The sequence below is a fragment of the Erinaceus europaeus genome, chromosome 3 (genome assembly GCF_950295315.1).
Source record: "Erinaceus europaeus chromosome 3, mEriEur2.1, whole genome shotgun sequence".
NCBI classification, from domain to species: Eukaryota; Metazoa; Chordata; class Mammalia; order Eulipotyphla; family Erinaceidae; genus Erinaceus; species Erinaceus europaeus.
The window spans coordinates 74,496,175-74,519,546 of NC_080164.1; the positions used below are offsets into that span (position 1 = coordinate 74,496,175).

Below are 23,372 nucleotides of genomic sequence, written 5' to 3' on the forward strand. Positions count from 1 at the left end.
TTTCTTATAGTGTCGATTTAATGGTAATGAATGCCTTTAACTGCTAATAGTCTGAAAAAGCACTTTACTGCTCCTTTTGCTTAAACCTGATTCTTCTATCTCTGGCTGATGATGACACTGCCTTTACATATATGAGAATATGCAAAATCTTTCATTTTCTCTTAACCAGGCAACCTGTATCTGTGCACATCTTCTGTCCCTTTATAGAAGAGAACTGAGGGTTCAAGCTACTTAAAGTCTATACTCCTTCAGTTAAATCCCTCCTCTTTAATTGCTACATAGTATAAAAATGTTCTCATATTTAATTTTTAAGAAGTCTCTCTAGGAGGTTGTACAGTGGATAGAGCACTGGACTTTCAAGCAATAGGTCCTGAGTTTGAAGGTATGTCAGGGTAGTGCTCTCCGCTTCCCAAGCCAGAGCTGAGCATAAGCAAATTTTTTTTTTCATTTATTTAATTTATTTTTTATTATCTTTATTTATTGCATAGAGACAGCCAGAAATCAAGAGGGAAGGGGAGAAAAAAGAGAGATACCTGCAACACTGCTTCACCACTTGCAAAGCTTTCTTCTTGCATGTGGGGCCCGGGGACTTGAACTCGGCTCCTTGTGCATTGTAACATGTGTGCCACTACCCAGCCCATCCCCTATATTCTCTTTAGAGCCACATCTATCCCCATTTTATTCTCTGCCATCCCAGCTCTCCCAGTTTTGTTCCCTAACAACCATTAATTTATTCAGGATGGGCTTCTTTTCCCTCACTCCCCATAATTTCCTTGAGACTATTGTAACTTCTTGTGCCTATCAAAACTTTGTTCCTTTTTAAAAGCATTCTCATTTATTTTTTCCTGAAATGGGGAGAGATCAACTAGAGCACTACTCAGCTTTGACCTACGAATGATGTTGTTGGCGATTGAACCTGGGACCTTAGGCATGCAAGTGGCTACTAAAACATGTTGGGTTATCTGCCCTGATCCAGTTTATTCCTATTAATTGACAAGTAATATTCTAGAGCACTTGGTTTATATTTTCCGATTTCCTTTTTAAAATTTTTCAAAAGTTTATTTTGTTTCATATGAGAGAGAGTTTCACAAGTGAGAAATCGACCAGATCGTCTGTCTAGCACATGGCACCAGAGATCATGCTGGGAGCCTCAGGAACTTCACACACGCCAGTCCTGTTGTGCTCTTTCCCTGACTGTCATTTTCTAATTCTCAAGTATTCTCTTTGTGGTTTGATAGAATAATTCTGTGGCTATTGCTGATGTTAATTTGGAAGACAGAAAAAATGAATTGGATCCTGTGCAGACTCGGAAAACAGCAATGACAAAACGGAAAAATTCAGCCTCGTCATCTTCAGCTAAGAGGACCAAGAAGATGAAAGTTGATGAAGAAACAAAGTTAGCCAACCACCTACCGGGTGAGAGTAGTAGTGCAGAGACACCATCCACTAGCACCATGTGGGAAGGTGCTTGCAAGAAGGAAGAGAATGAGGATGACTTTACTTTTAGTCAGCCTCCTTTAAAGAAAATGAAGACTGAAACATGCCCTCCGGGGCAGCCTGACAAATTTTCAGCAAATGACAACAGCATCAAAGAGGAGGTGGAAATGAATTGGGATATCGTACAGGTATGTCAAATGTCCCTCTGTCACTTCAGTTGATTTGATTCATTTCTTCTTACTAAGATAGTGGATGCAGTGGCTAAGGAGATGGGTGGGTGGTTTAATTTCTGTTGATTTCTGAAGGTTTGGACTCTGATTCTTTGTCTTTGTATGCTGTTTTGTATTATGCCTTAATATCAGGTCTTCATCTTAGGAACTATGACCACAGACAAGGTAGGACCATGTCATGGTGTTGGCAGTATTCATTGTATATGTAGATTACACCAACAGATTGCTAAATTTTTGCTTTGAATTTAGATTGTACTTTTTTTTTTTTTGCCTCCAGGGTTATTGCTGGGGTTCCACAAATCCAACGCTCCTAGAGGCTATTTTTTCCCTTTTGTTGCCCTGGTTGTTTAACGTTATTGTGGTTATTATTGTTGCCATCATTGATGTCATTGTTATTGGATAGGACAGAGAGAAATGGAGAGATGAGGGGAAGACAGAGAGGAGGAGAGATAGACACCTACAGACCTGCTCCACCGCTTGTGAAGTGACCCCCCTGCAGGTGGGGATCCAGGGGCTTGAACCAGGATCTTTATGCCAGTCCTTGTGCTTTGCGCCATGAGTGCTTAACCCGTTGCGCTACTGCCTGACCCCCAGATTGTACTTTTCTATAAAAAGCAGTGCAGGTAATTTGGCCATTGATCAGTTTGGTCATTGATCATTGGTACATCTGCTTAACTCTTAAAATGTTATATTATGAACAAGGCCTATTGACTTCTTTTTCTTTATTTTCTTTATTTTTTATTGCCAACAGGATTATTGCTGGGGCATGGTGCCAGCACTATGAATCCACTGATCCTAGTGGCCACTCCCCCCCCCCCCCCACATTTTTATTTGATAGGACAGAGAAATTGAGAGGAAAGGTATAGAGGAGAGCAAGAGAGACAACTGCAGACCTGCTTCACTGCTGGTGAAGTTTCCCCCATGCAGGTTGGGATAGGAGGCTCAAACCCGGGTCCTCACACATGGTGATGTGTACACTTTCTTCTTCTAGCGTTTGCCCTTCTTCCATAGCCAGTCAACAGCGTCAGGTTGAAAGCTGTCAGGAGCTGCTTGTTGCTGGCTTTGAAAGTGACTGGGATCCATGTGGATTCAGTCGGCTAGGAAGGATCGTCAGTTTCCCCAATGAATGGGTACTCACGGGATGCACCACGAGAAGGTCGATCCAATGCATCCCAATGTGTACAATTAACCAGGTGCATCACTGCTCAGCCCTCAGGCCTAGCAGTTTCTTAAAGGAAAATTTTATCTGAATTCTAGTATTTGATTTGCCATGCTTATATTTCTCTTTAAAAATAGAAAGATTAGGCCTGGTTGGTGGTCCACCTGGTTGAGCACACATACTATAATCCACAAGGACCCAGGTTCAAGCCCCTAGTTCTCATCTGCAGGAGGAAAGCTTCATGAGTGGCGAAGCAATGCTGCAAATGTCTCCCTCCCTCTCTCTCTTCCCCTTCCTCTCAGTTACTGGCCGTTTCTATCAAAGAAATAAAGATAATAAAAAGTTTTTTTTTTTTTTTTTTTGGTGTTAGGATAGTATGAAACTAAGAGGCCCAGCGAGAGAGGCTATGTCCTTAGCCCCTCTCAGGTTTTAGCATCAAAGTGTTAGAATTGGGAGGCACAAACTAAGTCAAGTAGAGTAGATGAAGGAAAGTTTAATATAGTAAACTAAGTCAAGTAAACTAAGTCAAGTAGAGTACAGATGAAGGAAAGTTTAATATAGTAGCCAAAGGGGGTGGGGGTGGGAGGGAACCCCAGTTGAGATGGAGTGCCTAATCTGGCGGGGATGGGGTGGAGTGGGGAGCTAAAAGCCCGAAGTAGGATCTGCTATATGGTCCTTATATAGAGTTCTGTTAACTTTGGCATGGGGAGGGTCATGGCCTAGGTCAGAGGGTTTATGATCCATTTCTGGTTGGAGATGTCTGGTGCAAGCAGGGGTAAATCTTCCTGTGTGGGTGAGGGGTCTGCTTATTTTCAGCACATTGCCTCCAGTCTGTTTCAGCAAGTTAAGTCCTTCCCGTTGAGAGTAGAAAGTCAGACCCTTAGCATAATTCCTTCAGTTGGTTGCCACTAGGGTTATTGCTTGGACTTGGTACCTGCACAAGGACTCCCCTGTTCCTGACAGCCATATATATATATATATATATATATATATATATATATATTTTTTTTTTTTTTTTTTCCTTTTTCTTTTTTCCTGATAGAGTCAGAAGATTAGAATGGGAGAAATAGAGGAAGCGAGAGAGTTAAGAAGGAAAGATGAAAATGGCTCTGTGTTAATTATTTCTCTCTTGTAATTAATAGAAACCTATTTCAAAGCATGCAAGAGACAATATTTGATAAGGTCCCCTACGATTCTTGAATTAGAAATTGGAAAAACCAAGAACTTGAGGGAAGATACTTTCCCTGTCTCTGTTTTGGAGGGCTCAAGTTTACTCGTTTCTGCAAGATATGTTTGAGTTATGTTCTCTTGGTGCACAAGATTGTTCTGCGTCTGAATGAAGGTAGAATATAATAGCTTTCCAATGAATAGCTACACATTTAGTTTTAGCTTATGAGGATGGAAACATGTCTAGTGAGACAGGTGCCTTACAGTGAAATATGAGTGGCAGAAGAACAGAGCTTAGTTGATGAGCTAGTAGTAGTTGTGCCCTTTGTTGTGTTGTCTGATTTTAAGGTGCTATTTTATGGCCTTTTGACCATATTGTTTAGGTAATGTGGATTTATTTGTCTTGCCGTTCCAAGTAATGGCTTTCTTTACTAAAAGTCGTTTTTGACAATTTAAGCAAGTCTGTTTTGAACCCTGGCATTCCTTGTCTGTGAGTTGGGAGAAGTGGTTTCTACAGATCCCTTGAATCAGAAATTTCATAGTGGTGCCTAGGAATTTGTATTTATAACAAGTTCCTGGGAGGAGGAGATGGCTTAATGGTTATGTAAAAGACTTTCATGCCTGAGGCATGCTTCCGCTTCCCAAGCCAGAGCTGAGCATAAGCAAATTCCCAGATGATGCTAAAAAAAAACTACTTATTAATGAGAAAGAGAGGGAGAAGAGTGGTGGAGGTGGGGTGAGGGTGGAGAGAGGGAAAACCAGAGCATCTTTCTGGCACATGTGATGCTAGGCATTGAACTCTGGACCTTATGCTTCCAAATAGAAAGATCTTTTCACTGCATTACATCCTGGATCACTTCCCTTCACTTTTAAAAAAACCTGCCACTCTGCTTCCTCATTTGCAACGCTTTGCCCCTGCAGGTGGGGACTGGTGACTTGGACCTGGATCCTTGCTTATGGTAACGTGTGCTCAACCAGGTGCACCACTGCCCAGCTTCTTTAAATATATTTTTAGTTATTTTGGATATAGAGAAATAGGAGACAGGGAATGAGAAAGAGTGACTCCTGCAGAACTGCTTCATAGCTCTTGAAGCTTCCTCCCGACAGGTAGGGACCAGGCTTGAATTCCAGCTCTTTCACTTTCAAAATGGGAGGCAGAGAGAGTGAAAGAGGCCACAGCACTGAAGCTTCCTACTCAGCTGAGTACTGGTTCTCAGCGCTGAGAGATGATTGGGCCTAACTTCTAATGAGGGGAAGATGGAATAAAAGCTAAAGTTGGGGAAGAGACAAGCGTTCTTTAGGACATGGTGAATGGTTTGGATGTTCTAAATGCGATGTGAAATTCTTAAGAAGCTTTGCCCAGTTGAGTGACATGATTCAATATATATTTTGAGAAGATGATTCTTGTTGTTTTGTGGAAATCGGAATAGAGGAGATTGGAATGGATGCACAAATAGTTCAGGGCTATGGCAGAAATCTAGGTCTGAGCTCAGCTGGGGTTCAGTGAAGAAGAAATGAAGGGCAGTACTAGACTGAAGAGTACTTTACAGTTAGAGTTGAATTAGTTTTGGCATAGAATGAATTTAAGAATTAGTTGAAATGAGACTTAAGACATATTTTTTCTGACTTGAATATTTGTCTGGATATTTGACATCTGAATGAACTTTACAGTACGGGGGAATTTGTAGGAGAGATGGTTTGCTTTCCAAGTACAAGGTTTGACATGCTCATTAGATTTCAAGATGAATATGTCATTTAGTTTGCTGAATAAGTCTGAAGTCCATTAGCAGAGGACCACAACTGGAGATGTGAAATTGGTATCCTTAGCAGAGAGTTGGTATTAATACACCAGAAAGAGAGATATGATGTATGGCTAAGGAAATGAGAGCATCTTCCACGGTATTTGGGGAGTTTAGCTAATTGCTTCACCTGTGAGTTTGAATCTCAGTCTATTTTTTATGTATATATGATGTAGAATACTTACACATACATTACAGATGTATTACAAATACAGTGCTAGGGATTGAATTCAGGGTCTCATACATGTGCATTCCAACTGAGCCTCCTCCCCGATCCAACTTTTTGGTGTATTTTAGAATGAGAGGGATGGTGAAAGACATGGGCAGAGAGGGATAGAAAGCAAAACAAGTAGTTAGTAATTGGTGAACACTGTTTAGTGCTTTTATCTTGTTTTAAAAGCATTTTATTTGGATTGTACATTATAATGTAGAAGTCTAACTTCTAGGATTTAAAATAAATAGCTGTCCTTAATTTGCAGGTTTTATCTGAGAGAACTAACATTGATCTTTGGGTTTGTGCCAACATCATTCGTCTCTTTAATGATGACAATACAATCCCCTTCATTGTACGCTATAGAAAAGAGCTCATTAATAACCTCGACGCTGATGCCTTGAGAGAAGTTCGACAAGCATTAGAAGAGCTACGGTAAGAAATCTGGGAAGGGATGAGCCTGTCATAAGGGGGAAGAGGGCATGTGAGTCAGTGAGGAGAAACTTTAAGTGTCTGACAATGTATTGCGGCAGATCCAGTGTATTGCTGTCTCAAGGTTTTGTGATCTGCATATAATCCTCTTCAGACAAAGTCAGCTGTTATAATTACAAGTGTGCACAGAGTCCCTCTGCTGGTGCGCTTATGCATAGCATGTGTATGTATTAGCAGATTATGTACTTAGAGTTTGTCATTGGATAGTGTGTTTGCTTTGACCGAGGTTCAAACTCAGCCCTTGCTGCATCGAAGGAAGCTTTGGTGTTCTTCTCTCTGTCTCTTTACTTCTGTCTCTGTCTTTTCTGTCTGAAAAAGTCTACTTGGAGTGGTAAAGCCCCAGCGATGATCAAAAATGAAAACCAAAAAGCAAAGAGTTTATCATTTCTCTAATGGAAGTGGTTGTGCGTCATAGAGGAATAATGGCTGCCAACAGGTAACCTGGTAAAGCACACATCTCACCGTGCAGGAGGACCTGGATTCCCTCCCCTGGCTACCACCTGGGGAGGAAGCTTCCCAAGTGCTGTTGCAGTGTCTTTCCTCTTGCTGTCTCTTGCTGTCTAGCTTTAAAAAATAGTCACTGGGAGTGGTAGAGTCATGTAGCCTTACTGAGGCCCAGTGATAACCCTGGTGGGGAAAAAGAAAAATTAGCTAAGGGGCCAGGTGGTGGCACACCTGGTTACACGTTACAGTGCACAAGGACCCAGGTTCAAGCCCCCACCCCTCACCTGCAAGGGGAAAGCTTTACAAGTGGTGAAGCAGGGCTGCAGGTGTCTCTCTGTCTCCCTCTTCATTCCCCTCTCACCTTCTCTCTGACTGTATCCAATAATAAATAAATAATAAAAATATATATTTCTTAAAAAAAATAAAAAGGAAAATTAGCTAATATCTGAAAACTATATTTTGTCGGGAGGTAAAATCAACTGCGAACCCAGAAATATAAATATCTCACATAGCCATGGGCATGCCTAGCACTTGTAAGTTGGTTTTTAACATACCATTCTCCCAATTCCACGGCTATGGTAGGAAAAGTCAAATATGAGGTAACAGAGAAAGAAGAAGTGCTCAAGGAATGATGAGAACATGCTAGAAGGTCACAAAAACTAGCTTGAAAGGGTACTTGTGGCCAAATCTAGAACAATTTGAGCATTAAAATAAATGATATCATTTGAGTTTGATTCCTGGTACCTGTGACTGGTGCTTTTGTTAAAACAATTGTTTACAATAAATTATAACTTGAAGAGTTATAAGAAATCCTAAGTTCATAATGATTTGAGTGTACTGAAAGTTCAATGAGGAAAAGGCTAATCAGAGACTACGAGGTAAGGACTTAGAGATCACCACCCTAATCAAATGGTCAAAGACAGTTTAGTAACTGCCTGCAAATAGGACATGCAGAAATGATGTGCCACTTAGTAGGATGTAGTGAGAATACATCATTCCTGTGAAACTTTTGCCGAAGGTGAGCCATCTTAGTCAAATTGTGAGCCATCTTAGTCAAATTGTACATCAGTGTAACCCATACTGTGGGACATTCTAAAGATTTGTTTATTTATTTATTTATTGCTGCCAGGGTTATTGCTGGGGCTTGGTGTTGAGACTACCAATCCACTGACCCCGGCAGCCATTTTTTCCTTTTATTCTTTCTTTTATTTTTGATAGGACAGAGAAGTTGAGAGAGATGGGGAGAAAGAGAGGGAGAAAGATAGATACCTGCAGACCCGCATCACCACTTGTGAAATGCCCCCCTATAGGTGGAGAGTGGGGTCTTGAATCCCATGAGTCCTTTTGTGTCATAATAGGTTTGGTTAACCAGGCGCTCCACCACCCGGCCTCTTCCCTCAAGATTTATTTATTTATTGAGAGATGCTAAGAGAAACAGAGAGAGATTGAGGGAGGGACCAAAACTGTGGTGCAGGTGACTGATCCTAGGGCATGAAGTTATGAGTACTGTGTTCTACCTTTGCTGATTATCTTTTAGGTGGCCGATCTGTAACATTTTTAAGTATTAAGATTGAAAATGAATACTTTAGCTTGAAGGAGGTAATAGAAGTATGGTAATCACACACAACCCTTTATTCTTAACTGAATTCGCTAGAATAATAGTCATTATTAGAACAATGGTGAAAATTAATGATATCAGAGAATTAAATGTTAGTAGCATGTCATTATTAACCATCTGATTTTGATGTAAAGAAATTCTTGTTTATAGAAAGTGCAGATCAACTTATTTGGGAGTGATAGTAATTTATTTTCTTTTTACGTTACCTGTAGTGGATACTTTTAAAAAAAGTTTTGACATACAGGCCTTGTATATTACAAACGTTTTTATTTCCAGGGCAGTTGCAAAGAAGTCTCATAGTACAATCCAGAAAATTAAGAAGGAAGGGAAGATGTCTGAATGTTTGTTAAATGCCTTACTGAACTGTAAAACTTTTGAAGAACTTGAACATGTGGTAAGGCATTCTTTTAATTTCTTTAATGTATCACCTAGGCATATTATAATTTGGGTCTTACTGTAGTTGAGGAGGACTGACAATAAAAGTCATCAGACATCACTATTTGATTCAGCAAAATACTCTTTTATTCAGTAAACATTTATTGTGTGTGTGTATGCTAAGCACTTGGGTTAACATGGATAACATATTGTCCTCGTCTTTAAGGAATTCTCAGTCAAACAGGGAAAGGAGAATAGGTGATGGAAGTGGAAAACTTCAGGGAGAGGGCTGAGCTGGAGGTCTAGAGGTGAACACCTATATTCAGCTTGTAGTAGTTATTTGAAACCAGAGAATGGAAGATGTTAGTCAAGGAGAATATATATATATATATATATATATATATATATATATATATATATATATATATATATATATTGCCTCTAGGGTTATCACTGGGGATTGGTGCCAGCACTACAAATCCACTGCTCCTGGAGGCCATTTTTCCCATTTTGTTACCCTTGTTGTTGCCCTTGTTGTGGTTGTTATTGTTATAGCTATTGTTGGGTAGGACAGAGAGAAATGGAGAGAAGAGGGGAAGACAGAGGGGGAGAGAAAGATAGAGACCAACATATCTGCTTCACTGCATGAAGGTGAAGCAGAAGGGGGCCTGAACTGGGATCCTTATTCAGGTCCTTACGCTTTGCGCCATGTACGCTTACCTGCTGTGCTACCCTCCAGCCGCCATCCCCCCATCCCCTCCCCAGTCAAGGAGAATTTGAGGGTAGCCAGGTGAGGAACACTTTGGAAAATGTAGGTAAAAACAGGGAGAATCAAAAAATGACCCAGAAAGAATAGTCCAAAGTATATGAAGAATTAGTAGATGATGATACCATGGGAGACTATGGAAGAGAATTGGAGAAAGGTGATAATCGTTAGTTAAATTAACTGTAGCAGAAAGGTTTGGCAAGATAAGGTGTTGTTAAAGTTCGGGGGCTCCAGCAGGCCGGGCTCTGGTCGTCTCTGTCTACCGCCGCGAAGCTAGCCCGGCCTGTTGTAGCCCCGAACATTAGCAACAATAAGGACTGAAAAATGTCTTTTTGACCACTGGGGTCAAGCTTTGTGGTCCCATTTTTAGCAAGATTGTAGGAAGAGGAACCTTAGGGTAGGAGTGAGGTTGTGGATTACAAAGTAGAAGCATTGTGTGATGCTGGATTTTAGAGGCACTTGAATGAGCTGAGGTGAGCAACCTACTTACCCACTTTTCTGTGTTTTATTCTGTTTTGAGAGGAGAGAGAGAGAAAAAAAAAGAGGAGAGACACCACAGCACTCTTCACCATCCATGAAGTGAAAGTGCTGTTCTTGGTGTACCCATGTGGTGCCAGGGCTCTAGTTCAGGGGCCTAATGGGTGGGAAGATGTTCATTCTGCAGGGTGAGCTGTCTCCCAGCCCCAAGCAACTCTTTAAGTGTATAGAATAGTGCACAGAATTAGACGAGAAACAACTGTCTTCGTGCAAGTAGTGTGACTTAGTGTCAGTTCATCTTTGAGTGAAAGAGAAAGTAGAGAAAAAGAATCTCATTTAGCATTTACCACATCCTCTTGATTTTGTGTCCTCACTTCAAAATTTGCTTTTTAAAACTAGATGATATATGTTTTCTCACTTTTCTTTTCTAGTCAGCTCCATATAAAACTGGGAGCAAAGGCACCAAAGCTCAGAGAGCAAAGCAGTTGGGATTAGAAGGAGCAGCCAGGACACTGCTTGAGAATCCAGGGCAACTCAATCTGCTGTCATACATAAAATGCAATGTAAAAGGTAATGGCTTTACTTAAAGAGGCCAGCCCTCTTCTCTCTCTTTGTTTTGAGAACTTATGTTTAAAATTCTCTCCAGAGGTTGAGAGGTAGCTGCTCTGGTAGAGTGAACATTTGTGCGGACTTGGGGCTGGGCAGTGGCAAGGATCCCAGTTTGAGCCCCTGGCTCCCCACCTGCAAGGCAGTCAAGCAGGTCTGCAGGAGTCTATCTCTATCTTGTCTTCTACCTTCTTAATTTCTCTGTGTCCTATCCAAAAAATTGAGAAAATGGCCACTGGAGCAGTAGATTCGTAGTGCAGGCACCAAGCCGCAATGACAACCCTGGAGGGAAGAAAAAAAAAAGGGGAAAAGAAAACATTTGTGAGGACCTGGGTTTGTGCTCTAGCACCACATTGAAACACCATATACACGATACCAGGAGGTTTCATGAACTGTGGAGCAGTGCTGTGGTGTTTCTCCTTCTCTCTACCTCTCCTCGAAAGAGAAAAAAGGGAAAGTCTGTTGGGAGCAGTGAATTGTGCAGACAGAAACACCAAAGTGGAGGAGGGGGTAAATAACATTTTAAGTAATGATACAGTAGAATATTATAGCATATATAGAACAAATTATTATTATTTTTAAGACAGTTAGTGAGAGAACAAAAGAGACCTTAGTAGTGAAGCTTCCTTTAAATTGAAGCTTCCTTTAATGAAATGAGGACTGGGCTCAAACCTAGGTCATGCATATGGCAAAGCAGCACACTGTGCAAGTGAACTGTTTTGCTGGCGCAAGAATAAATAAATCCCAATATATCTATATAACCAGTAACCTTTTCTCTTGATGAAGAACCTGTCCCAGTCTTTTGCCCATGTTTCAGTTGTGTTGTTTTTTAGATACTCTTTCTTAGTTATATGTGTTACAAGTAATTAACTTCTTATAGTCTGTAAAATGTCTTCTCATTGTTTTATTGAGAGGGTCCAGAGTACCACTCTTTCATTTTCTTTTTTTCTGATCTATTTGTTTTTGTCTTAGTTGTTTTTTTTTTTCAGTGCCAAACATCAAACCCAGGCCCTACTGCATGCCAGGCACATGCTCTGCTATTGAACCACTTCTGTCACCCTTGTCTTCTTTTTCTTTATGCTATCTTTTGGTAAATAGAAGGACTTATTTTTATTCTATTTAATTTAGTGATTTTTTTTTTAGTTTATTAATCTTTTAATATAATTACCCTTTTATCTTCTTAAAGAGATCCTGTCACATTCAAAGATTATAGAAATTCTCATGTTTTCTTTTTATCCACTGTGCCACCTCCCAGACCACCTCATGTTTTCTTTTTAATATGTTCATTAGGTTTCTTTTAAATTTATAAAATATCTTTTTATTATTTTATTTATTTATTGAATAGAGATAGAGAGAAAGTGAAATGGAAGGAGAAAGCTTCCCTCCTGAAGGTGGGGACCAGGGGCTTGAATCAGGGACCTTGCATACACTCAACCAAGTGCACCATACCCAGCCCTTTAAACTTTTTTTTTTTTTTAATATGGCATGAAGGAATAATCTGAGGACCTTGCAAATGCATGATGCTTCTTATTAGTCTCCCTTACCCAGTTAAGAAAAAAAAAAAAATCTGTATTCAGAATCCTAGAAGTTGCCCCTTTGCTGTCCATAGTGTTTCCATGGGGTGCTGGGGATTGAACCCAAGGCCTGACATGTATGGGAAGGTGTACACTGCACCTATGAGTCATTTACTGACCCTTATTCTGTTTCTTTCTTTCTTTTAAAGATTAAAAAAATTTTTTTTTTAAATTACACATGAGATTTTCACATGAGACAGAGAGAAAGACCAACCCAGAGCACCACTTTGGTGTATGTTGTGTTCGGCATCAAACCTGAACCTTAGTCATGCAAGATTGATGCTCTACCAGTTGAGCTGTTTTTCTCAACCAACTAACTATATTCTGTTTCTATTGAAAATGTATTTAATCAAAGCCATATCTACTTCTATTTATTTTTTCTTATTTATTGGGGGGATTAATGGTTTACTGTCAATAGTAAAATACAGTAGTCTGTACATGTGTAACACTTCTCAGTTTTCCACATAACAATTCAACTCCCTCTAGGTTTTCCTCTGCTATCATGTTCCAGGACCTGAACCCTACCTCCTTCCACCTCAGAGTCTTACTTTGGTGCAATACACCAAATCCAGATCAAGTTCTGCTTTGTGTTTTCTTATTTTTCAGCTTCTCTCTCTCTCTTTTCCTTTATTATTAGTGATTTAAAACTCATAGACAAGATTGTGGGATAAGAGGGGCACAATTCACCAACTCCCAACACTAGCATGCCATATCCCATCCCCTCCACTGGAAGCTTCCCCATTCTTTATTATTCTTTGTTAGTATGGACCAAAGATGTCTATAGGGCGCAGAAGGTCATAGGTCGGGCTTCTGTAATTGCTTCTTCTCCAGACATGGGCATTGTCAGGTCGATTCATACTCCCAGCCTGTCTCTACCTTTCCCTAGTGGGGTCGGATTCTGGGGAGATGGGATTCTAGGACAAGGTAAGGTCATCTGCCCAAGGAAGGCAGGTTGGCATCAAAGTAGTAATTTTCAACTTCTGTGAGTGAGATCATCCTATATTCATCCTTTTGTTTCTGACTTATCTCACTTAATATAATTCCTTCCAGCTCCATCCAGATGAGATAAAGAAGGTGAATTCACCATTTTCAATAGCTGAGTAGTATTCCATTGTGTATATATACCACAACTTGCTCAGCAACTAATCTGTTGTTGTACATCTGGGTTGCTTCCAGGTTTTGGCTATTCCAAATTGTGCTGCTATGAACATAGGTATACATAAATCTTTTTGGATGGTTGTGTTTTGTTCCTTAAGATATGTATATCCCCAGGAGAGGAATTGCAGAGTCATAGAGTAGATCCATTTGTAGCCTTCTAAGAGTTCTCCAGACTGCTCTCCACAGGGGTTGGACTAATTTATATTTTCACCAGCAATTCAGGAGGGTTCCTTTGTCCCCACAATCTTTCCAGCATTTGTTGCTGCTACCTTTTCTGATGTATGGAATTCTTATAGGAGTGAAGTCTTATAGGAGTGAAGTGGTATCTCGTCTTTATTTGCATTTCTCTGACAATCAATGATTTGTGGCATTTTTTCACATGTTTCTTGGCCTTTTGGATCTCTTCTATGGTGAATATTCTGTTCATATCCTCTCCCCATTTTTGAATGGGGTCATTTTCTTGTTCTTGAGTTTGGTGAGCTCTTTATATATTTTGAAAATTAGCCTTTTGCCTGATATATGGCATATAAAGATCTTCTCCCATTCTGTAAGGGGTCTCTGTTTGAGCGGTGGTTTGTTTTATTGTGCAGAAACTTTTTAATTTGATGTAGTCCCATTGGTTTTTTTGTTTTAGTCTTCTTCGTAATTGAAGATTGCGTTGAAGATGCCTTTAAAATTTGTACAGAAAAGAATTATGCCAATATTTTCCTCTAAGTATTTGATAGTTTCAGTTCTAACATCAAAGTCCTTGATCCTTGAAATTTACTTTTGTGCTTGGTGAAATATAGTGATTCAATTTCATTCTTTTGTACGTTTCAACCCAATTTTTCTTTTTAAATAATTTTGTTAGTGATTTATTATTTATTTACAAAATTATGAGATAAAATGGATATAATCCCACACCATTCCCATTACCAATTTATTTATTTATTTACCAGAGCACTGCTCAGCTCTGGCTTACAGTGGAGTAGGGGATTGAACCTGGGACTTTGGAGCATCAGGCATGACAGTCTCTTTGCATAACCATTATGCAATTTATCCCTGCCCCCATTGCCAGAATTTTGTATCACCATTCCCTCCATTGGAAACTACAGCAGTTCTCCCAAGGTTATAGAAATAGGTTGACTATTACTTCTATAGCTGTCTATCTCTAGTTATATATATTTGGCAATTTTTTTATGGTCCTGCCTCTATTCCTTTCTTTTCTTTCTTTTTAAAAATTTAATTATAAAATAAAAAATAGAGAATATCAACAAAACCATAGAATAAGAAGGGTGAAATTCCACACATTTCCTACCATCAGAGTTCCATATCCCATCCCCTTTATTGGAAGCTTTCCTATTCTTTATCTCTCTGGGAGCATGGACCCAGGGTCATTATGGGGTGCAAAAGGTGGAAGGTCTGTTTTCTGTTATTGCTTCTTTGATAGACATAGGCCTTGAAATCTTGATCCATACTCCCAGCCTGTTTCAGTCTTTCCCTAGTGGGGCAGGGCTCTGGAGAGGTGAGGTTCCAGGGTACATTGGTGAGGTTGTCTATCTGGGCGAGTCAGGTTGGTTTCATGGTAGCATCTACAACTTTCAACATAATTTTTCCAACACCGTTTGTTGAACTGACTCTCCTTCCCCCACTTAATAGTCTGGGCACCCTTGTCCAAGATTAGATGTCCATAGGTATAGGGGCTCACTTCTGGGCTCTCAGTACTATTCCACTGGTCAGTGTGTCTATTCATGTTCTAGTACCAAGCAGTTTTGATCATAATGGCCCTATAATACAATTTGAGTTCTGGGAGTGTGATGCCTCCAGTCCTGTTCTTTCTTCTCAAGATAGTTTTGACAATTCTAGGTCTTTTCTGGTTCCAGATAAACATTTGTAGCATTTTTTTCTGTTCTATTCGCGTGCGCTTAACCCGCTGCCATACTGCCTGACCCCCATTAACCTCATTCATACGTGCTTCTATCTTTCTGGTGCCTTTATATGAGTCTTTTGCTTTGTTCGTTTCTGCAGTGCTTCTTCTTGGTTTAACCCTTATATTTGGTGTGTTATGAGGTCCTTCTCTCACTACTTTTCAATCCACTAATCATACTTGCCTGGATTAACTTGTGTCTAAGTAAGGTATTTGAGTTCACAGTTGAGAATCTTTATTTTATTTTTATTAAAAAAATTTTTTAATCTTTATTTATTTATTGGATAGAGACAGCCAGAAATCGAGAGGGAAGGGGGTGATAGAGAGGGAGAGACAGAGAGACACCTGTAGCCCTGCTTCACCACTTGCAAAGCTTTCCCCATGCAGGTGGGGACCAGGGGCTTGAACTCCGGTCCTTGCGCATTGCAAAATGTGTGCTCAACCAGGTGTACCACCACCCGGCCCCGAGAATCTTAACAGTTGTTTCAAGGTTAATCTCAGTCTGTGTGGTGAAGCACAGTAGCAGTTAAACCTTCTTATATTATTTATTGTCCCTACAGGGTATGGGAGCCTGAGGGCTTTTTATGGATTAGTAGATTTTTTTAGCTTAAAATATTTAATACTTTTAAGATGAAATATTTTTAATATTTATTTGTTTTTTCCTTTTGTTGCTTTTGTTGTTTTTTTTTATTGTTGTTGTAGTTATTCTTGTTGTTGTTATTTATGTTATTGTTTGATAGGAAAGAGAGAAATACAATTTTAGGGGCTGGGTAGATGGTGCAGAAGTACACAGTAGACTTCCATAATAAGGACCCAGAGATCCCAGGTTCTATCCTCAGCCCTGTCATATGCCAGAGCTGCATATCATCTCCCTTTATCTCTCATTAAAATAAATAAGTAAATAAATGTTTTTTAACCCCCCCCCCAAACAAGTCTGATAATAAGTATAAAGTGAAGTGCTACTCTTACACTTTTACTCTCTACAAGTAAAGTACTTTCCTTTTTCTGAGCTTTACTCATGGTAAGTGAGAAAAGCTAAGAGGAGAAGGTTGAATAGTTAATTTCACTGAAAGGTAGGAACCTAAAGACAGTACCAGGAGAAAGGGACTTTGTAAGGGTGGGAAGCAGTGGTTAAAAGGGCTGGGTATCTAGTTTTCTATGGTGTAGGAGGATGGCAGTTGGAGTGGGGGAGGAGGCATGCTGACATCCCTCCTACAGAGATGTAGAACTGTAGCTCAGTGACAGCAACCCTATAAATCAATATTTCCTTATTGAAGAGACATTAAAGAAAGAGAGACATAAACTGGAGCACCATTTAGGTCTGGCATATGTGGCTTTGGGGATCAAACCTGGGGCTGCACACATAGAAGTTCTGTGCTTCCTGTTCTCTGAGCCACCTGACCAGTTGCTCAAACCAACCTTACTCATACCCTTTCTCTTGTGTGTACATGCAGAAGAATGAAGGGGCTGGGGAGAGGGATTTTTAAGAAAACCCTGAAGAAAGTAACATATGATCCATGTTGAGGTTTTGGACTATTTGTGAAAATAAGCCCGGGGGGAGCTTTAGTAAGAGCTTTTTTTCAGCAGTGTGATAGGGTTGAGTAGGGAGATTGACCGGGTGATCCCACTCCTATTCTAGTTTATCCTGGTTTTCTTGATTGATTTTATTGGGAGATGTGTCTGTAGGGGGCAGTCTCTGATAAGGAATTCTACATTAGGTACTAGTGTGTCATGATCTGCTTTTGTTTTAAATAATTCAACACATGGTAATTTATGATAAAACACAGAGCAAGTTTTGTGAAAGTATAAATATGTTCATATACAAACATATAATACCTGTTTTGAGTAGAGAACTAATGAAAAGGACAAATTAATATTATTTTGATATAGACCTGGGTTAAGATAAGCAAAACTTTTCAAGTTTGTTTAATCTTTAATGTATATTTTCAGTTAGATTTTCAAATGTTTGCAATACTTAATATTTTACTATAAATTGAGAGACTCTCTTGCCAGGCAGTAAGGTTAGCCACAGAGGAAACTGTGTGCCCAGCTGTGGAAAGTTTTATTAGAATCAAATGTTGCAGCTTTCAGAATGTTAGATGTACAGAGTTGCCTTTTTTGTTTTTTTCTCTCATGCCAGATTTCATTTCCTTTTGTTCTTCAGCTCCCTTGGTATTATGCTGTCCCTAGTAAGCATGCATACGTACATGTTGATTTATCAGGAGAGTTGTGATGCATTTTTGCATAAGAAAACATTAAAAAGCCACGTCTTGACTTTCCCAGCGACCCAGTAGTTCCCACTTTTAGGGTTTGATAACCATCTCCCTTTTAAACTTTTATTTGCATTTATTTGATTGACTTTTTTCTTTAAGCCATAGGTGTTGTTTCTTTCGATTCTTCTGGACTGTCTTTTCCTCTTGTGTGACCTTTTCGGATACAGGAGCAGCGTGCTCTCTTTCAGTAAAGATTGTCTCAGTGTGGCAGGGAGAGGCCAGGTATTTCCTACTCTGACTATCATGGCCTCTGTAAATTCTGTGCCAGGAAGTTTGTCTTGATCTTAAAGATTGAGAATCTACATTTTTTTTTTTGCCTCCAGGGTTATCTGGGGTTCGGTGCCAGCACTACGAATTCGCTGCTCCTGGTGTCCTTTTTTTTTTTCTCTCCATTTTTTTCCCATATACACTGGATATGGCAGAGAGAAATTGAGAGGGTGAGAGTAGATAGAGATAGATAGATAGATAGATAGATAGATAGAAAGAAGAAGATAAACACCTACAGACCTACTTCACCGCTTGGGACGTCCCACCTACAGGTGGAGAGCAGGGGGTTGTAATCTGGATCCTTGCACGGGCCCTACCCTTAGTACTATGTATGCTTAACCCAGTTTCCCACTGCCCAGACCTTGAGAATCTACATGTTAAGTGTTTATATTCAGCATTGCTGTCTGCATTTTTAAACATATGAGGTGAAAAGATAACATTCTTTTGGGGCCAGTACTCTGTGTCTAGCCCCATTGGTTGGCTTGAGTATGTACATCCATCAACTCTCCCAACATTGGAAGAACAAATTAACTTATGAAGTGACATCTCTCAGATACCTTTTTTTTTTTCTTCAGCACTATATTGGGGCTTCACATCTGTGAGATTCCACTCCTCCTGGCAGATCTTTTTGATTTTCATTTTGTAGGTAAAATATGACAGAGAGAGAGAGAGAGAGAGAAAAGAAAAGAAAAGGAAAGGAAAGAAAAGAAAAAAGAGAAGAGAAGGAAGGGGTGAGATATTGAGAAAAGAAACAGCATGGTGCTCCCATGTGACTGGGGACTCAAACCCATGTCCTTGTGCATGGTAAAGTGTGCACTCTATCAGGTGAGCCATCTATTAGCCCTTGATGTTGGTTTTTTAAAATTAAAAAAAAAAATTTTATGGGTACCCTTGAAGCTTGAATAGTTTCACAAGTTTTCTTAAAATGACTAGGAAGATTTGAACCTCTTGATTTGCATGATTTTGTAGGGTTTTCTGGGTAATGAAAATCAAATCATGGTCTTCTAAGGTCACACTTAAGGCAGAAGCATCAGATCTCTTTGAATTGTCATACATGGTGGTGCTTCAATATACAATGATGAATATTTGGTGATACTCAAGAAACCTGTTAATTCAGTGTTTTTCCCCCTTTGCAATAGGATTATTTTTTCTCATAGACCAACAAGAATTTTGTTTGAATCAAAAGAGATGGACCATGCCACAAGTCGAATATTCCCTAGAAGACCCATAATATCTTGTCTTGTGTAGGAAGAATAGCTGATCCCTGTATTGTACTTAAGACAAGCTAGGGGAGTTGGGCGCTAGCACAGCGGGTTAAGCGCAGGTGGCGCAAAGCGCAAGGACCGGTGTCAGGATCCGGGTTTGAGCCCCTGGCTCCCCTCCTTCGGGGAAGTCGCTTCATAGGCGGTGAAGCAGGTCTGCAGGTGTCTATCTTTCTCTCCCCCTCTGCCTTCCCCTCCTCTCTCCATTTCTCTCTGTCCTATCCAGCGACATCAATAACAACAATAATAGCTACAACAATAAAACAACAAGGGCAACAGAAGGGAACAGTAATAATAAAAAAGACAAGCTAGATTTAGACAGGTAACTTGAGGAAGAAATATTCCTCTTCAACTTTTTTTTAAAAGTAATTTTGAGGTCTGATTTAAAGCTGGAAAGTTTTTAAGCAGAAGATACGTTTTGTGGATCTTATTTCCTTATTTCACTGAGGCAGTAAACTTATGACTATCCTTGATTATGTTAAGTCTAAAAGATCAGTTCTTTTTGACAGGAGAAGGTGCTTTTTCAAAACATATTGACTTTTTTTCTTTTAAGGTTTTACTTATTGATTTTATTTGATAGTATAGCAAGAAATTGAGAAAAGAAGGATAGGGAGAGAGGCAGAGAGACATTTGCGGCATTGCTTCACCACTTGTGAAGCTTTCCCCCTGTAGCCAGTGACGGGGCTTGAACCCAGGTCGTTTTGCATTGCAACATGGGTGCTCAACAAAACATGACACTATCTGTCCCAATACTTTTTTTTTTGCCTCCAGGGTTATCATTGGGGCTCATTGCCTATGCTATGAGTCCAATATGAATCTAATAGTTAACATTAGTTGTAACATAATCTGACAAGGCATTTTTCTTTACTATTCCCATAATAAGTCTCTCCTATTTGCTATGTCTTTCTTTTGTACCTTATGCTTATTAGACCCCCATTATTTATGATACTTAATTTAAACCCCACTTATTTATGATAATACTAGTGTAATTCAAGCTTTATGAAAGATAAAGTTTTAATGCAAATACAACAGCAGGATAATAAAGATAAATGAAAAAGGACAATTTAGTTCTTCTCTCAGGGTGTAAATTGTTACCACAGACACCATGATATACAAGACACCCATTGCTATAAAGAGAGAACTTGCTGCATCACTGGTAGACAACTCAGTCATACAGTGGTTCTTGTTTTGTGCTTATGGTACTTGAAGAATTAAAAAGACTCATGACGGGGCTGGGCAGTGGTACACCGGTTAAGCACACATATTACCAAGTGTAAGGACCTGGGCTTGAGCCCCAATTCCCCACCTAGGAAGCTTCACAAGCAGTGAAGCAGCTTTGCAAGTGTCTATATTTCTCTACCCATCTCTATTTCCCCCTCCTTTCTCAATTAATTTCTCTATGTACTATCTAATAAAAATTAGGGGGGGAAAGTCACTCAGTGGTGAGTTCACAGTGTTAAGTACTGAGCCCCAGCAATAACCCTGGTGGCAAAACAAAAAAGACTCATTAAAAATATTAATAGAGAAAGTAAACTTACTGGAAAAATTTTGTAACTGGAATGAAATGGTGGTGGTTTACGTCATCTGTGTCGTGTGTGTGTGTGTGTGTGTGTGTTTGTGTGTGTGTGTCCCTCACTGCTCAGCTCTCGCTGATGGTGGTGATGGGGATAAAACCTGGGACTTGGGGGTCGGGAGGTAGCATAGTGGGTAGAGTATGTTGTCCAACCTCCCTTCGGAGTATGGACCAGTCCCTGCCATTGTTGATCCACATTGAGGGCAAAATCCTGTAGGGGCCCACAAAGGTGTCCGCTTTGTTGTTCTGATGACCAGTCCATAGTAAAGAGAGGGATCTGTTAGAGTTATAGGCTCATCATGTCTGTGTGGGAATCCCAGGACTCCCTGTCTAGGGCCCCAGATGATGGGGTGGCCTGGTAGTGACCAAAGACTCATTTTTTTTTTTTTTGCCTACGGGGTTATTGCTGGGGCGTGGTGCCTGCACCACAAATCCACTGCTCCCGGAGGCCATTTTTTCCCCCTTTTGTTGCCCTTGTTGTTTTATCATTGTTGTAGTTATTATTGTTATTAATGTCATTGTTGTTGGATAGGACAGAGAGAAATAGAGAGAGGAGGGGAAGACAGAGGGAGAAAGACACCTGCAGACCTGCTTCACTGCTTGTGAAGCAACCTCCTTGCAGGTGGGGAGCTGGGGGCTTGAACGGGGGTCCTTGCGCTTCGCACCATGTGCACATAACCCCAAAGAGTCATCTTTAAAGTATGCCAGTCTCTTGCTCTTATCCAGCTTTTGAGGATCAAGTATTTTACCTGTTGTTTCACAGTTGATAAGTGGCAGAACCAAGGTTACATCAATTTGTTGGCTCCAGCTCTACATTTTTTTTTGCCACTAGGCTATGTGATATGTAAAGGGTTTACATTGTTGCATTTTTGTTGTAGAGAAGAGCTGATCACTGCCATGAAATTGTTGTCTTAAGTTTGTCAATTTAAGGTTTTATTGTGACTGGATGAAATGTATTGCGATGTAAATATAGACTTGACTACCAATCTATAATTCCTGTTTGTATTTTCCTTATTCTCCTAAAGGACTTGCAGTGCTTCAAGATATTGAAACAGGAGTGCAGCATATTTTAGCAGACATGATTGCTAAAGACAAAGACACACTTGACTTCATTCGAAATTTGTGAGTTTAAATTTTATAAACTTTATAACTCCTTGCTCTCTTGCTATTAAAGGTCACACGTTTAGTGCTAACACCAGTATTCATTAAAAACTTTATTCCTTTGGGGTCTGAGACATATCCTACTTGTTGGAGTGCATGCTTTGCCATGTGTAAGGCTTAGGGTTTGAGTCCCAGTGCCATATAGGAGCACATTGCCATTGGGGCAAACTCCATGAATAATGGGACATGCTGCTGTGGTTCTCTCCCTCTCTATCTTATTCACTCTCTCTGAAATCAAAGAATGAAAACAGTTGACCATTAGTGGTTGAGGTATGCATATGCAAAGCCTTAGCTGCACAGGGAAAATAAAAGAAACAAAACTTTATTTTCCAACTTAACCCCCTCCCCCGAAAACAAAACCAGAACCCTTGGCTCAAACAATAGAATTTTAACATATAAGACAGGTAATAGTAAAGTTGCTTTAATTGAATCCTTGGCAGGGAGCCTGGAACTCTGCCTGTTTATCTTTCTAACTTTGAAGTATGTCAGTATATTTACATCATTTACTGATAGCTTAATTTTCTTGCTAACCTTATCTCCATGTAACATGTTCCTTTACTAAATCATATATCACCTGTACACATATTAGTAACTACTTGTTATTTGAATGCTTGTATATTTGAACAGGTGTCAAAATAGATATATTTGTATCCAGTCATCTCTGGCAAAAGTGTCCTCCAAAAAAGTAAATGAGAAAGATGTTGATAAGTTTCAGCTGTACCAAAATTTTTCATGTAACATAAGAAACATCCAGCATCATCAGGTAAATAAACTGCTTATTCACATGGATAATAGTAATAATGATAGTACTTTGAATTTTCCTACTACTTTCCTTACAAAGGAATTAGAGAATTTTAAGTTAACTGGTCTCTTTTCTTCTGATAAATCCTTACATCATAACGATATTCTTATCATTTCATAAATAAGCATATAAGGCATGCTAAGCATCATGAGTATACCTGACAATATAATACTTTAGGTATCTTGACTTCTAGTTATCTTCTGCTTTAGAATCTTAGTATTCTTGGATTTAAGTTTTCTTCTTGCATGTGAAATACATGGTAGAGATAGCCAGTTTAGAATAAAGTATGAGAGATCTCAGCTGTATAAATCATAGTCTTTATTTCTTATTAATTTTATCTTTCAGTTTACTATTTTTTTGTGTTTTCTAATTGTAGTCATTTCATATTTTGGAATATGGCTTTTAAGTCAGATGGGGGAAAAGATTAAATATAAAATCAAAGACATAATCATACTTTTAAAAAATTATTTATTTGTTATTGGATAGAGATAGAGAGAAATTGAGAGTGAAGGGGAGATAGAGAGGAAGTGAGACAGAGAGATGCCTGCAGACCTGCTTCACTGCCTGTGAAACGACTCCCCTGCAGGTGAGGAGCCAGGGCCTCGAATTGGGATC

At 39.6% G+C, this 23,372-nt stretch overlaps 1 protein-coding gene across 2 annotated transcripts in view; it reads left to right on the forward strand.

Annotated features, from left to right (window-relative positions):
• SRBD1 (S1 RNA binding domain 1) overlaps positions 1 to 23,372 on the forward strand; it is a 189,253-nt gene that overhangs the window by 21,560 nt on the left and 144,321 nt on the right. For both annotated transcript variants that reach the window (XM_060187543.1, XM_060187544.1), the window contains exons 4-9: positions 1,239 to 1,625; positions 6,272 to 6,438; positions 8,834 to 8,951; positions 10,607 to 10,745; positions 21,820 to 21,916; positions 22,583 to 22,718. In XM_060187543.1, the coding sequence (XP_060043526.1) occupies positions 1,239 to 1,625; positions 6,272 to 6,438; positions 8,834 to 8,951; positions 10,607 to 10,745; positions 21,820 to 21,916; positions 22,583 to 22,718 (1,044 nt within the window). The remainder of the gene's footprint in view (positions 1 to 1,238; positions 1,626 to 6,271; positions 6,439 to 8,833; positions 8,952 to 10,606; positions 10,746 to 21,819; positions 21,917 to 22,582; positions 22,719 to 23,372) is intronic.